Below are 17,449 nucleotides of genomic sequence, written 5' to 3' on the forward strand. Positions count from 1 at the left end.
AGATGGTAAATTGCTGGGTGTGGTGCAAGTATGTGTTTACATGTAATCCCAGCTTGCAGGAGGCAGAGGCAGGAGAATCACTGTGAGTTCAAGGCCAGTCCTAAGTACATACTGATACCCTGTCTCAAAAATAACAAAAAAAGATGGATGAAACACCTCTATCTCACTGTAACTTCTTCCTTCTAAGGAGGAAGTTCATCCATGTTTTCACTGCATGAACATAGTCTGTGAACTGCATCAAAAGGAAGAGGCAGCTTGATCTCACATTTTATAACTTAGATAATCAGCAGTGATGTCATTCAAGTATAGCTTTTTCATCTGAGGTACTAAGAAAGGAAAAGATGACAAGGTAATAGGCATACATAATTTCTTCAGATTTATGAATAACAGACAGCTCTTCGGTGTTTTTTTTTTTTTGCCTATATCATGTTTAATTTATCTCTTGAAGGGCCAGGGAGATAGCTCAGTGGAATAAGTGCTTGCCTGGCAAGCACAAGATCCTTAGTTCAATCCCTGGTACTGCAAAATAAATGAATAATCGCTTGAGATTAGTCAAAACCTTCCAGTACTATTCTCTCAGAACATTAGTCACAGTTTATCAATCCCATCTTATCAAATGAAGGAAAAATTGTACTTCTATATTTTAGTACAGGGTCTACAAGGTCTGACTATGTAGATTGGACTCGTAGTAATCCACCTGAGTTTAGCCTCCCAAGAGCTGGGATTACAGGCACATACCACCACACCCAGTCTCAATCACTCTCTCAGCCTGCCCCGGGAGTGGGGCCAGCATGGCACACCAGGGATCAAACCCTGGCCACTTCATCTATCTAAGCAGGCACTTTACTATGCTGAGCTATTTGGCCAGCCCCTGAAAATTTGTAATTCTTAGCACTTACTATTAAATACGTATTGATTTAAATACAGAATAGAAACAATCTCTGGGCAGGCTAATTTGGTCAGATGTGATCAAAAGCAAGACAGATCAAAGTGGATTAAAATTTTTCACTAATTATTCAATAGAATTTCATCTTCATGATAATGTATTTTCAGTCTTTAAATTTCAATTTTTTCCGCTAAAGAATCATTCTAGATTTATAGTCATTGATAAATTTTAACATTCTCTTCCAGAACAGAAGAGTCTGTTTTGTCCAAAGGATTGGTAAGACTTATTTTCTCTCATTATAATTTATTATTTTTTCTTTTTGGTTGAGATGGGGCCTCATGTTGTAGTTAAGGCTGGCCTTGAACTCAGTATGTCTTGAACATGCAGTGTTCCCCATGCCTCAGCCTTTGTAGCTGGAATTACAAGCATGCACCACCTAGCTGGCCCCCATTATAATTTAAATACATAGTCACGTGGACAAATATCACTGTTGATGGGGCCAGCCAGATAGCTCAACAGACAAAAGCGCTTGCTTAGGCAGGCGCAGGGACCATAGTTTGATCCCAAGCACCACATGCCAAGCCCGGGGCACACAGAGAGGGCGACTGAAACTGGGCATGGTGGTGCAAGCCTGTAATCCCAGCATTTGGGAGGCCGTAAACAGGAGGATCACCAAAAGTGTGATCTATGTAATGATACCCTGTAGACCCTTTACTAAAAAAAAAAAAAAAAAAAAAAAAAAGATTGAGTTTTTTGCCTTCTACCTATCTGTTTATATTTTAATTTGTAGGAACTGCTAGAGAGTGGTTTATTAAGACTTGAAGATAATAGTCTACTTTACCAGTACTTAGAAATCAGGAGTTTTCTTACTGTACCTCAGGTAAATAAAATATATATTCCAATTTTTAAAATAGCCCCTTAACTGTTTTGAACTTTAGATAGATCACAATTCCTCTCCCATTTCTCTGCTTCTGAAAACCCTAGTGTCATTTCCTCAAATAGAACTTTTTATGATAATAGAAGTATTCTGTTATTTGTATTGTATAGTAAGAAATCTAGTATCCTTATTGAGTACAGTACTTGAAATGTAGAACTGAATTTTAAATTTAATTTAAACTTACCTATTAGTAGTTACCATAGTTGATGCCATCACATCTAGTGATAAACATTTTTTAATACTTTATAACTGTAGGGACTTTAGAAAATTAAGCTCCTTTACTTGTCCTATAAATCATGTTCTCAGAACTCCACCTGAAGCATACACTCATTATTACAAAGACTGCCATACATTTTTTTCCCTCTGTGGTTTATTAGTACTACTGCTTTGTTATTATATCCAGGTATATCCTTAGCTGTAAGTGGAGAAATTTCTTAATATGTAAATAGAAAAACATGGATTTTGTTAATATATTAAGTTTATTTTTAATGAATGTATTAGATTGTGCTTTTTTTTGCCACTGTAAACCTAACTGAAAATTACTATTCATTTTCAAAACTACTTTGTAACACTTCACTTCATTATTTGCTTCTAGTTAGTTTCCTGTAAATGTAATAGTAGAATGGAAACTTAAGGGAAAAATAAATGTTACCTTTTCTGTAAATCTCCCATCCTTATAATCTCATACCTCATCTCTCTGAATTTTTAGCATCCACTACTGATTACATAGTTGTCTATAGTCAGCATAATTTGCTTATATCTCAATTTAATTTTTTTTTTTTTAATTTCCAGAGCTTAGTCAAAGTAATGACACTTTGTCCCATTGAGACATTGGTATGTAAATTATGGGGGATTAAATAACAGTGAGTTACAGTGAGAAATTTAGTTTAATCTTTATTCATTTTTATATAACAATATTATTTGTTCCATTTTAGAGGAAAAAAGGTTTAGCCATGCTTCAGTTGTATATTAACAAGTTGGATTCACAAGGCAAATATACATTATTTAGGTATGTATCAAGCATGACTAATTGCTAAATGTGTGGTTGATTGAAAACTAAATTAACACTAGCATACAGTATTTCATCAAGTTTTACATGTAATTCTATAGTTGGAAACAGTATTGTAAGGTATCTATGACAAGTAGAGAAGGGGTTTATCAAATATTTTGGATAGTATATACATATTACATGAATATATGAATATGTATATATCTCAGTTCAGTTAATTGAAATACTTTTGCTTCTGGATCTGTGGAGAAGCAGGACATAAGCAGGTGGCACAGGATTTGCTCACCTCACAGAAGCCAATAAGCAAACAGGGGAACAATTGGGTCCCCAAAGTCTCTTCAAGGGCACACCCCAGTGATCTGCCTTCATTCCACAGGGCCCAGCCTTCTACAGGTCCTATCACTCCCAATGCCATCTCAGGACCAAACTTCTTCAACACATGAACTTTTGGTGAACATTTAAGATTCAGCTATAACCCTAGTTGTTGTGGAATCTCTTTTTGCATTCATTTACTTCAACAGTAATTCTGGAAGGTTTTAAGTTACAACATTGGTGCCAATTCTTGCCATATTAAATTATAACTATGCACAAAAAGATTTAAAGTGGGTTAACAGAAATTTCTTTTTGAAAGATCTGACTTTGTGCTTGATTAAACACCCTGTAAACTCATTCTGGATTTATATTCCTAAAAGTAACAACACATGGCCTGCTGGAATTTATAACTTTTATCACCATTTAATGGTAATGTAGTTTAGTGTAATTTCATATGCTCTAATTTTGTTTTCAAGGTGTTTGCTGAACACAAGTAATCACTCAGGTGTGGAGGCCTTTATTATTCAAAATATCAAAAATCAAATTGACATGTCATTTAAGGTAAGAACACAGCAAAAGTGTCAATTCTCTATTTTAATTATATATGGAATAAACAATATGGTGTTATCTGTAGTGTTAAGGTATAGTGTTATTTCTACTATTAAAACTGAATTATGAGATTTTTTTTTTTTTTTAATGTATTTGGTACAGGGTCTCACTACACAGCTTGGATTTATAGTGATTCTCCTGCTTTCAGCCTCCCTAGCGCTGGGATTATAGGCATGTGCCACCATACCTGGTCTTGGTGGCTGGCTCAGTGTGCCTGGGGGTGGGACCAGCATGGCATGTGGTTCCGGGAATCAAACTCTGGTCTCTACACTTGCCTTAGCAGGTACTTAGTCCATTGAGCTATCTTGCTGGCCCTCCGAAATTTTCTTTACTATACATTTAAATTATATCCATTGAGCTAATAATGATGTTGTTTTGCTAAATGTTTCTTTTTTTTTTTTTTTTTTATGAGCAGAATATATTTATTGAGAGAAAGAAAGCTCCTGTCCAAGAGAGGGACAGGAAGGGGGCCTGAACGGGTAGTTCCCCTGCTTTTTCTGAAAAATAAAAATTTTATAAAGTTTTATTTGTGAATACTTAGTAATTCTGTATAGAAAACAGAGCAACTACCATTGTTCTCGGTTTAAAAAAACTGTAATGTGTAAGAGATTATTTTTGTAGTATTAAAGTGTTAGGAAAGCATTATTTATCATGCCGTTAAACACTGCCTAATTTTTCTTTGCTTTTCAGAAAACACCTAACAAATGGTTTACAGGACCACAGCTGATTTCCCTTTTAGATTTGGTACTCTTTCTCCCAGAGGGTGCTGAAACAGATTTACTGCAAAACTCAGATAGGTGAGATGACTATCACTAAGTTTCAAACAGTAAAGCACCTAAAGTAATAAATTTTTTGTGGTTTTTATAATCTATAGTTAATTCAGAAAACTATTAAAACTCTCATATTTATATAAGTTCTTCAATGTATAGAAACAAACTAGAATCTTTTTTTTTTTTTTTTTTTGGCGGAACCGGGGATTGAACTCAGGCCCTTGTGCTTGCCAGGGAAGTGCTTATTCTACTGAGCCATCTCCCCGGCCCCAGTAAAATCTTTCAAAGAGAATGACCAACACTCTTTTTTGTATCCTTAATGTACTCAAATTCCATCTAGATTTATAACTATCACATAAGTTACTAAAACTATAAGAGGCTTATGTATTTGGGTGTGTTGTTTTGTTTCCCAGGTCTCCGATCCCCATGTGACATGTAATCTCACTTGTGTTATATTAGAATGGAGGGCTGGTGAGATAGCTCAGTGGACTAAGCACCTGCTTAGGCAAATGCAGGGACCGGGGTTCAATCCTGGACACCACATGCCACACTGGCCCCACCCTTGGGCACACTGAGCTGGCCACTGAGTCCAGCCATGTGGCACATGCCTGTAATCCCAGCACTGGGGAGGATGAAAACAGGAAGATCACAAGTCCAAGCTGCATAGTGAGACCCTGTACCAAATACATAAAAAATAAATAATCCTAGAATGAATGTTGAGAAATGCTTATAAGCATTTATATAAAAAGAAAGGAATTTTAAAATCCAGGAAGCAAGTGATGATATTTTCAAATATTAAGGATAGCAAGTTTTGAGGGAGAATAGTAATTTTCACCATTGCATTTTATGAACACAAACAAGAGTAGTAAGCACTTACTACTCTGGAAGATGTGGCAGGAAGTTTTTAATGTCAAATGTAATTATAAAAATATTACCAAGGTTTTCACTTCCTTCATGCATTGAAATAGCAGTTGATTATATAAAACTACTGTAAGTAACATATATTTTTAATTAACAGGATTATGTCTTCATTAAATTTATTGAGGTATTTGATTATCAAAGATAATGAAAATGACAATCAAGTAAGTTAATTATTTGAAAAAGAAACTGTAAGTATATTTAAGATGCATAAGGAACGTTTTAGATGGTCTTAGTATCTATATAAGCTACTGTTTCATATCTTACACTGCTACAAAGGCTAGGAAAGGTAGCAACAATTATTCTGACTCCTATTCTCAAAAGTACCTGCCATTCTGTATCAACTTTCCTTTTCCTTTTTCCTATTTTGTTTGTCCTGTCTCATTGTTTAGCTGCATTGGAATGGATTATGTTGGAGGCCCAGCAACTTGTTAATTTTCTTCTACCTATACTTCATGATTTAATTCTCAGCTATATAAAATTGTCTGATATTTAATATCACCTCATCAGTCATGACAAATTGAAGAAGTATTTTCAGTACTGAAACTAAATTTGTTAATAGGACTTTTTGTATAATGTGTAGGAAGTTGTTTTTTTTAAATAGAACTTCATTAGAAGTATTCAAAGAGAAAACTATTTGAAGGAGATTTGTCATACAGTAAAATTAATTTGCTTTTTATCTGCTACCTACTCTATTCTAATAATTGCTTTCCCTACATGTGTCACCTCTGTTAACTGTAACCATCTGAATCATGTGTTGTTATTCTGGTTTTTTAAAAGAAAGTAATAGAATGGAGCAATTGATTTTATATAAAAATGCCCAAGGAATTTTTTAATACTGTAAATCATGATTTAGGATGAAAAGTTCATAGGAAAAGTAGCAATATCCTTTCTTTACCAATTTAGTAGTCAGTTATTTGATTTCTTCATCCCTCTTTAGCTAATAATTAATTGCTTTCATTGACTAGTGCTTACTCTGTACCAGATGTTAATTTTGTTCTTTTCAACGTTTTCTTGTGAAAAAATTTAAATACACAAAACAAAGCTTAAAGAATTTTATAGTGATCATTGATGTACCTGCCACCTAGCTCCTACTATTTGACTGTCCTTGCTTTATCATGTATCCATTCCCCATTCATTATTTTTTGATGCATTTCAAGATAAGCTGCAAAAGTCAGCATAGTTTGCCCAGAACATTTCAATGCTTATGAAATAAATATTTGTTTTATATAAAATACACAAATTTTAAGTGTAAATTCAGTGTTTTAATAAATGCAGAAATATATTTTATCCCAAACCATATCAAGTACAGATCACTACTCTCATCATAAGCTTCCTCCACCTCTTCCTAGTTTATTCTGACTTCATTGCTCCATCCTCATCTCTGCCACTGCCAACGACTGTTCTGGCCAGGTGTTGTCTATCATTTATGTGATTCATCCTTCACAAAGCTGAAAGAAGAGTGCTCTATTTTTTTCCTTCTTACTGGTAATGTAAGCACAGGAAAGGATCATATATCTAGACAGATGTAGAAATGGCTGATTCTGGTCAGTGGCCAGAACTTCTGACATTACAAACTAAATCCTGACTCCTAAGTGGGTTATAAAAATAGAAAGGATACGATGTAAGATTCAACATTATTGGAGGGTCTGCACCTTCAGGAAGACATCCTTAGGTAAGGAATGAGTTTTTACTTTTTAGTAATCAGAAAAGCTGTATCTATGTAACAGATGATATGATTTAACAGAAAAGGAATTATTAATTAGAACTGATAAACATACTAGGTGTGGAACAGAGAGGCAGCAGATGGGTCTCTGGTGAGCAAGGGAACACCTAAAAATTAAGCATTGTGTAATATCTGTTGTAATATCCACAGGCAACTCCTCACTTCTATTTGATGTGAACATTCTCTGGTGAAGAAAAGTATACAACCAAGTCATAAGACTGCCTTATTTTGTAATCATCCATTTTTTTCCTCAGGGATCAAATATTCCATATTTTTACCATATTACTTACATGAATTAGAGAAATTAGCTAAAAGCTTTGTCCAAGATGGCAACCTGATACTTTTGAGGCAGCTTCAGAGCCTATGATAGAAACATTTCTCTCAAGTACAATTATAAATCATATATACGAATGAGAGGAAAATTAAACAATGTCAGTTTCTGGGAGTTTATCTCAGGGGTAGAGTACTTGCTTAGCATAGGCAAAACTCGGTTTGATCCCAAATCACTCCCCCAAAAAGTAGCTTTTTATTGAGGCGTTGTTTTTGAAGTTTGGTTAAAAGAGAAAAAAAATGCTTTAGTGAAGCTTAGTTGGAGGACATTTTATTGAAAAGGACAGGACCCAGGGAGATAGCTCAGTAGAATAAGTGCCTGCCTGTCAAGCACAGGGTCCTGAGTTCAATCCCTGGTACTGCAAAAAAAAAGAAAAAAGAAAAAGACACATTGCTGTTTTTGACCAGTTTAATATACTGAGGGTAACTCCTCAGATCAAACACTGAACAGTTATCAAAAAGCTAAATGGAAAATTTAAATAACAATCATTCAAATACAAAAACAAAGTGATTCATATTTGAATAATAATCAGATTCCACTGCTGCCACCTGACTCACCCTCACCTGACTTAGTGTTCTTATAAGCCATTTCCCTCTTCGCCTTACTATGTCATAGCTCTTTTATCTGCTGTGTAAGTTACAAGCTCTTTCTCCCACATTTCAGTTTTACATATCTTTTTCAGAATCCGGTTGTATAAACCACGCTCTATTGTTTAAAACAACTTTTATACCTAATGTGTGTTGGTGAATATCTTTAGTTTGCTTTTTTGCTTTGGTTTGGTCTTTTGAAACAGAATGAGTTCAGCTTCATTTTGAACTCACTATGTAGCCCAAGCTGGCCTCAAACTCATGGCAGTCTTCCTGTCTCAGTTTCAGAGTGGTGAGATTACAGGCATGTGCCACCATGCCTAGGATTTTCTTTGGAATTACAGTAATCTATTCTAGTGCACAGCCTATACTAATGTTATTGCTTACTTTCTATTCTGTATACCCATATCCTTTCCTGTTGCTTTCTTTACCTCTTATAAATGATTTTTAATTATGGTATGTTTAGCAAAAACAGTCAAGGGAAACAATGAGATTATAAAGCCACAAGTATATACCAGGAATTTTAAAACTAAATTGTATAATCTACTTATGTATTTTCATTTAGGAAAAGAAGTCCAAATGTCTTACATATGTACATACACATATGCCATAAATGTATACATTTCATTTTTCACCAACATTAAAATGTATCCTGGTAATTCAGTGGTAAAATACTTGCCTACCATGGTCAAGGCCCTAGGTTCAATCTCTAGCATCACAGAAAATAAATAAAACATATATTCCTTATGTGGTATGTACAGAGGCAAATGCTTCAAGTTATAGAACCTCCTTTATATTACAAGTGGTAGATATTCTGCAGCATTACTTCATAAATAAAAGCCTATTTCAAAGTTAAAATGTGAATGCTTCCTCTTACGTGTGCAATAAAATAAAGGAGAGAAAAAATAAGAAACTAGAACACAGTCTTACAAAGATAGAGCATGGAGGTAGGGGAAGTGCAGAGGAGAGGGAAAAGGGGACAATAGAATGAAAATAATTAAAATGTCAACTGCATGTACCAGTATGCCATCATGACTCATTCTGTACCATTAATATGCAGCAATAAGAGTGGGCATGGTGGCGCACGCCTGTAATCCAGCACTTGGGAGTCTGAAAACAGGAGAATCACAAGTCTGATGTGTTTAGTGAGACCCTGTAGACCCTGTACTTAATACATTTAAAAAAATTAATAATTTTTGTTATTGATATTAATAACAAAATAAGAGAAATCTGGGGTTTTGATGGCTTTTTATCTCATTTTTGCAAAGATTATCTGTTCTGTCAACTGATTTCTTCGTGGTGTAGATGCCCTTCCTTTTGTGGGACAGGCTGCAGTGAATTTTGAAATGTATAAGTAAACTTTAGAATGGCAAAGATTTGAGAATTATATCAGTGAGTCTAATACTTGTATATTCAATTAAAAGCAGACATTTTAAAGTTTGAGAATTATATCAGTGAGTCTAATACTCGTGTATGCAATTAAAAGCAGGCATTTTAAAGTATTTCAAATTTTAATCCTTAAAACTGTTCAAAAAACTGTTACTTTTCTGTACATTAAAGAAACCTTAAAATGATTTTCTTTGTAGTTTTTTTTTTTCTTTTTTTTTTAAGATCTGGCAATTTTAATGTAAATCGGAGAAAACAGTATTCCCATTCTTCACTTCTACCTACTTCTAAAAATATTACAGTTGCTCATCGTATGAAAGATTTATGGAATTATGCTTGTCTTACTTTTCTGGTTGCTGAGCCACAATATCCAATATCCAACACTCATAAATTAAAGGTGCCTAGCTAGCACCTTTTAAATCAGTTCCAGATCATCCGAGTGGAGGTTCCTACAGAGATTCATATGAGAGTTATGGTAACTCACGTAGTGCTCCACCTACACGAGGGCCCCCGCCATCTTATGGTGGAAGCAGTCGCTATGATGATTCCAGCAGCTCACGAGATGGATATGGTAGAAGTCGAGACAGTTACTCAAGCAGCCGAAGTGATCTCTACTCAAGTGGTCGCGATCCATTTGGCAGACAAGAACGAGGGCTTCCCCCTTCTATGCAAAGGGGGTACCCTCCTCCATGGGATTCCTATAGCAGTTCAAGCCGCAGAGCACCAAGAGGTGGTAGCCCAGGAAGAAGCCAATCTGATAGAGATCTGATAGAGGGGGAGGCACAAGCAGATACTAGAAACAAACAAAACTTTGGACCAAAATCCCCATTCAAACAAATAGTGGAAACTATTGTGTCATAAGTACCCAAGGACTACTAAAAGGAAAATTGTGTTACCTTTTTAAAATTTCCTGCTAAGTTCCCCTACATAAATTTTATGTTCTTGTGAGGAAAGAAAAGTAAAACATGTTTAATTTTATTTGATTTTATGACTTGCTCTCAATAAGCAAATGTTTAAGTGTAAGGCTTGACTTGTACTAGTGTTGTAATTTTCCAAGTAAGTGTCCCTAAAGACTACTTCCTACCTGATTTTATTTTTTCCCAGTAAATAAGCAATCCCAAGCTCTTCCACAAACATCTAGCCATCAAGATGTACATTGATCTCCATTGAGAAATGAATCATTTTACCTGTACAGACAAGCTAGCTATTAGAGGGTGGTCGGGGTATGCTACTCTTAGGATTTCAGGGTGTCTTCCAGCTGAAATCTCCATGTTCTGAGTATGAAAAGGCCTTACATCAGATACCTATGTAAGGAAAGTGCTAGTCACCCAGTAAATCCAAAAACAAATGGATAATGCTGGCCATGATTTGCCTTTTTGACATTTCCTTGGGAATCTGCAAGAACCTCCCCTGCCCCCTCCTTCTCCCCCAGTAAGACCATTTAAGTGTGTGTTAAACAACTACAGAATACTAAATAAAAGGTTTGGCCAAAACCAACCATGAAGCTGCAAAGGATGCTTGTTCTTACTGTCTCAAATTTTTGCAAATCTGTAGTGAACAGCTTGCTTGCAAAGGAGAAATAGATAAACAATGAAGTAAGTTATCTCCAACTTCCTAAAGGCTTATGGCTTCTAAAAAGTGAATCTATCTTCATTCCACATTAGATTTAAAGCATCAGATGCCTGTGAAACAGCAAAGATGGTTGAGAACTATGGTCATTGTCATGGAGTGCTGATTTATTCACAAGTAGATAAAGCTGGCATCAGGAGAAAGCAAAATGCTGAGAATAGGGGCAGGGGAGATGGCTCAGTGGAATAAGTGCTTCCCTGGCAAGCACAAGCGCCTGAGTTCAATCCCAGTTCCACCCCCCCAAGGGAGAAAAAAAAAAAAAAAAAAAAAACCCTTATTCCATTTTGGAGCTGGAGAGATGGCTCAGTGGTCTAAAGCACCTACTTAGAACAAGCTTAGCAAAGCACAGGGACCGCGGTTCAATCCCCCAGCACCACATGCCAGCCAGTGCCGCCCCCTGGTGGGCTGAGCTGGCCACACACACACACACACACACACACATAAATAAAATTAAAAAAAAATGAGAATTGTGGAAGCAGAAGAGTGCTGACTGTCAGTAAGGCACAACAGTTGCATAAGCAGTGTCCATCAGAATTGGTTTGGACGGGGGGCCCGCCCCTTAGCTCAGTTCAAGTGGCTGCTTCAACAAAGCAGTCAGGCTCAGGTTGCTGTGGTTCGATCCCCACAACTTAAGCCAGCCAAACCTGCCCTGAGGGCATTCAGAGCAGAGAGAGAGAGAGAGAGAGAGAGAGAGAGAGAGAGAGAGAGAGAGAGAGAGAGAGAATTGGTTTGGCATGAGCAGTAGGTCTTGCCTTCAAGGGCTTTTATGAATCTGAAGTGGGCATCAGTGTTGATTAACACTCTTAACTAGTTACTTAAAATTGACCAAGTGGAGAAAGGGAAACAAATTGGTAAGGGGAGGGACGCAGGAAGTTCTTGTGGCTATTTGTATAGATTTTATAGCTTTGGCTTTCATGTTGATTAGTTAAAGTCATGGAAGCAACTCTAATTTATAAAAGATTACCACTGAATATGTGAATTAAGGGCTGGAAATGAGCATTTGTTGGCATGTGTGAAGTCCTGGCTTCATCACCCAACATTACACAAAATTAAGTTCAGAAAAATAGCCATTTATACTCTTTACCCAGTAGTGTGATTTTCAAATAGTGGAATATTTTTCATTAGCTTATCACTGAAAATGGTTTAGTGTTACAACAAAACCCAGTAAGAGGAGTAATATCCAGAAAAAAGTAACAACTTGAAGCAATGCTAACAGAGGGGGGAAGTACACTTGAAACTGGAAACATTGGCTACTTGGTTATTGTATCAGTAAGACTACTTTATCCCCAGCTCCCAGCCTTGGAAATTCTGATACCTTTATTGGGAGACCAGAGCCAGTAATACAAAATTATAATGTTCTCAAAAGGAATATTGGAGTTGTTCAGTTAGAGAAACCAACTCATTTTTGAGTTTTTTTTCCCCCGTAGTCACTATCATACTAAACATTTGTGATTGGCAAATAGTCCAAAACTTAAGCCTCACAGTTTCACATTCCTAATCAGTGACCATGGGGATCTTCACAAAAATTAGGGAGTTGTACTTGAATAGAGATCTTAGTTTGAGTCTTTAGTAATTATTACTTGGTGTTTTGGCTCTTGAGATTTTAGTTTTCGAAGATAGTGTAGGATAGAGACTAATTATAGTATGAGTGCTGAATTCAAAGGAGTATGCTTAAATGACTGGGTGCCGTTTTGACTGTTTACAAACCCAGCAGGCTTAATTTTGCCCCCATTGAGAAAAGAGTAAGTCTTGACTCACTTGGCTTTATACTGGCTGTAAAGAAATGGAATGATAAAAATGTCTTCCTTGTTTGACACAGAACTCTTAGACATTATAGATTACTTTTTGGAATGTTTTTTGTATTGAAAGTTAATAAAACTTTAACACAGCTAAAAAAATAATAAGTAAAATAAAATAAATAAATCAGTTCCAGCATCACACACTACAGATCCAGCCACCTCTGAAAAAAACCCATCTAATGGGTACATTTCTTTCAGCTGTATAAGGCTTTGAGGGGACATCTAAACAGAAACCATACCAATGCTGAAATTGTAACAAAATGTTTAACCTAATTTTGATGGGGTTTTTATTACCTGTAGACTGCATTAACTATATAATTGTCATTGAAAACAACTAAGGTTTTGAGGCTGGCAAGATAGCTCAGCAGACAAAGCACCTGCTTTGGCAAGTGCAGGGACCAGTGTTTGATCTCCAGTTCTGCTTGCTGTGCTGGCCCTGCCCCTAGGGCACACTGAGTCAGTGATAGAATCTGGATGTTGTGCTCGCCTGTAATCCCAGCGCTGGGGAGGCTGAAAACAGGAGGATCACCACGAGTCTGATCTGCATAGTGAGACCCTGTACCAAATGCACAAATGAAAACAACTAAGGTTTTATTATTTAGAGATATTGTAGCTTGGCACTGTCCATTATAGTAGACAACAGCCACATGTGATTATTAAAATGTGAACTGATTAAAAATATTCTTTTTAGTGGCACTGGATAATGCCACATTTTTTTTATTTCTTTTACTTTGGTTTTGTTTGTTTTGTTTTGTTTCATTGAGGGAGGGTCTTGCTGTGTCTTCCAGTCTGGACTTAAACTCTCCTGGATGCTCACGCCTCACCCTCCTGAGTTCTGGGATTACAAGCATGTGCCACCGCACCAGGCTGGATGGTGCCATGTTTGATCGCTTTCTCAGCATATGATCCCTATGAGAACCACTTGGTATTTGGAGTTTTAAATAAATACAAATTACTATCTATGCTTCACCTCTAGGTGAAGCACAGATAATCTACAATTTTAATTAACATTGTAAACTTTGAGCATATCCATATATTATGAATATCTTGAGGGTATCATTTGTTTATGATATAGGATATTAACTGTATTTAGAATGGTGCAATACTATATGTTGAAACTTGTGGGATGCAGTTACACTGATAGAGAAAAATTCCAGTTTGAAATGTTTGTTGGAAAATTACTGGAGAAGTTTGCCACATGACTGATTTTTAAACTGCATGAAGAACACTAATAAGTACAAATACAGTAAAAATAGTAAGAAAAATTTTATGACAGTATTTCAGTAAATCTGAAAACTTCAGTGAAGTGAAATTTCTTAGAAAATCAACTGCCACCATCAGTCTAGTGGAAAAAGAAAAAAAAACAAAAACAAACCTGAAGTCACCTTTACCATACTTTCAAGAAACACAGAACTCGGATATTATGTTTCAGATACTAGAAAAATAGTTTGACTAATGCTGTAAGTTTAGTAAAATAGGATGTTAATGCCAAAACAGACAAAATCCAAAATAATAGACCATTGTCTTTTACTATGACCTACAGTTTTTTTCTTGATCAGCAGATAAATGTACCAGGTAAAATGAAATGCCAAAAATGAGCCTTTAGTAATGTAATATGGTGGGAGAAGGAAACACAATTTGTAGTCTCTTGTGAAGTTCACAAGTGCTTCACAGTTCTGTGTTCCCTTCCCTTAAGTGGAACAGACAGCTAGTGCTGACTGAGGTTGGGTATTTCTCTTCCTCCAGGTCAGTTAGGGCCTGTAGAGATCACAATAGAGTAAGCCCTGCCCAACTAATCTCTCTCAAGACACACTTTATGAAAACAGTGCTCTGGCATATATCAGACTGTTATTTTTCCCCTACTCCTATTTTTTAAAAAATTTATTTATGTGTGTGTGAGTGTGTGTGGCCAGCTCAGCCCACCAGGGGGCGGGTCTGGCTGGCATGTGGTGCTGGGGGATTGAACCGCGGTTCCTGTGCTTTGCTAAGCTTGTTCTTAGTAGGTGCTTTAGACCACTGAGCCATCTCACCAGCCCCTGAATTCTATTTTAGTTTTCTCTCATTGCGGAGACAAAAACACCTCACATCAGAGGTTAAAGGGGGAAAAGTTTATTTAGCTCACAGAGAGGTTTCAGTCCATAGTCAGCTAGCTCCAAGGCAGGGTGGCATGGTAGACAGGCATTACAGAGGAGAAAGTTCATGGTGGATAGAAGATAGCAAACAAACAAGGGGCAAGACAAGCCTCTTTCTGTCTTATATTGTAATCCAGACTACTAGGATTAGGATATTGCCAGTCAGTGGATTGATTTAGTAATCACCTATCCTTAATCTTAGCACCTTTAATCCTAGCACTGTGTCATGAATCAGTCACACACACACTAGATTCAGCCACCTCTGAAAAAGCCCCACCTATGACTGCATAAAGCTTTACAAGAGACAGAATCTAACTAGGCACAAGATAAAATGAGTTCTAAGAAATTTTTGAAATAATTTTCTAGAATATTTTGTACAAGTGGTATAGTTTTAGGTTTTATATTTAGATCTGTAATCCAATTTCAAGTAAATTTTTATGCAGGAGGGATGAGTTGAATGGTTTTTCATTCATTTTGACACCAGTACTATTTGTTAAAAAGACTACCCCTAACTCATAGAATTATGACACTTTTGCCAAAAATAAATTGACCAAGACAAGTACTGTTGTACAGTCAAGTGTATCATACCTTGGAACTCAGTGACACTGAAACTTGTTGAATTTGATAGGCCATGCACTTCTGACACAAAACTTTTGTCTCAGTATTTGTCATTTGTTTGCTACTTGACGTGTAAGTTAGAATGTTGCATCTGCTGCCTCATGACTTTGTAGCCACAGTACTCATTTTTACTTGTCAGGCCTCTTGGAACCCAATTAATGACCAGCACCAACGTACCACTTAATCCTAGCATTTTGGGTGGCTAAAGCAGAAGGATTACAATTTTAAGTCCTCCTGGACAACTTAGCAATTCATTCAGACTTTTTTCTCAAAATAAAAAAGGGCTACAGATGTAGCTTAGTGTGAAGCCCTGGACTCAATCCCAAATACTAAAATAAAAATAAAATAGCAAATTATGTAAGTACAGGTATAATTTTGGACTTTCTTCTCCTAGGCCCGTGTCTGTTCTTTTACCAATACCACAAATTGTCTTGATTACTGTAGCTTTACAGTAAGATATTTTGGGGTTTTCCTTGCAAAATACAAAATAATTCGCTTTTCTGTGAAGGGTTAACAATCTTTATTAATGGAAGCATAGGTAATCTTTAATTATACTACTAAAACAGATTCACTGTTTTAAAAGCAGGGTAGTTAAAAAGAAAAGGTGTAAAAAAAATTCCAAGAAAAGGTGTAAAAAAAATTCCATCTATTAATACTATACTGTCTGCCATTATAGGTGATACGCTAGCACATTTGTACCTTATTCTTAAATTTAAAACATGAGGCCGGGGAGATGGCTCAGTGGAATAAGTGCTTCCCTGGCAAGCACAAGGGCCCGAGTTCAATCCCCAGTTCTGAAAAAAAAAAAAAAAGAGAGATCCTGCTATAAGCGTCATAAAATATTTGTAATCTTTTACCATTCATCTTGTATAGTTTTGTTATGTTAAGTGAAAGTACATTTTTGATATTTTGGATTCTGACCTAGTTCATTGCGCCAACAGTGTTTTTCTTAGCAGTATAGGGCAGAGAATGAAAAGGGCAGATGTAAATGGAAAGGATGTGAAAGTGATTAATATTATCAGTTGTTCAGCATAAATATATGTAGATTTGGAAGACTGTAAGTAAAGTGTATACTACTTGGCAAATTGAATTCATTACAAAATAGGTTTCAAGTGGTCTGTTTCTGGGTTCCTTTTTTACCCAAGATATTTTCCAGTAAGAGTACCTGGAAACTTAATCCTAATAGAGTTCTTCTTCCTGTTTTTTCTCTTTATAAAACTTTTAAATAAGACTTCATTCCTGAGGGAGTTTCACTGAACTTATCAGACCCAAAAACTACAACTCTTGTTGCATAGGTCCTGCCTTACCTTGGTCTTAACCATCCAGCAGAAAAGTATAAAAACGAAGTATAAGAAGTAATGTCAACAATTTCTGACATTGCCAGTCAAGCAGAAGACCCAATACTATTATGGACAACTGGACTCTTTCAGAATATTTTGCTGAGTTTACACACCTATAATATTTAAATGATGGAACTTAACAAAAAAAGGGGATACAGATGAATGTCCATTTTGTATCTGTGTATTCAAAGTGGTTAGGATAGATATAGTTACATTCTCTTAATGAATAGAAAGGGATTTGTTCTAATGGTGTTTGTAAATAGGATATCAAGTCTGCATCTTGTACAGCAATTAACCACTAGGAAGAATGTATGCAATGTGTTAATTATTGAAACTGTCCTACCAATTTGGTTTGAAACTGTCTCATTACTATTTGTTTCTCAATAAAATTATGGAAAAAAAATAACTAAGACTTCATTATACCCGTCCTTTAGTACTGTGGGAGAAAATGATCTTGAAA

At 36.0% G+C, this 17,449-nt stretch overlaps 1 protein-coding gene across 2 annotated transcripts in view; it reads left to right on the forward strand.

The window, feature by feature from the left end:
• The window catches only part of Glmn (glomulin, FKBP associated protein), a 48,074-nt gene that overhangs the window by 27,746 nt on the left and 2,879 nt on the right, over positions 1-17,449 (forward strand). For both annotated transcript variants that reach the window (XM_004635756.2, XM_023720338.1), the window contains exons 10-16: positions 1,132-1,162; positions 1,677-1,766; positions 2,616-2,657; positions 2,759-2,832; positions 3,621-3,705; positions 4,444-4,550; positions 5,542-5,605. In XM_004635756.2, coding sequence (XP_004635813.1) covers positions 1,132-1,162; positions 1,677-1,766; positions 2,616-2,657; positions 2,759-2,832; positions 3,621-3,705; positions 4,444-4,550; positions 5,542-5,605 — 493 coding nt within the window. The remainder of the gene's footprint in view (positions 1-1,131; positions 1,163-1,676; positions 1,767-2,615; positions 2,658-2,758; positions 2,833-3,620; positions 3,706-4,443; positions 4,551-5,541; positions 5,606-17,449) is intronic.

The sequence above is a fragment of the Octodon degus genome, unplaced genomic scaffold (assembly GCF_000260255.1).
Source record: "Octodon degus isolate 3935 unplaced genomic scaffold, OctDeg1.0 scaffold00074, whole genome shotgun sequence".
In the NCBI taxonomy this organism is placed as follows: Eukaryota; Metazoa; Chordata; class Mammalia; order Rodentia; family Octodontidae; genus Octodon; species Octodon degus.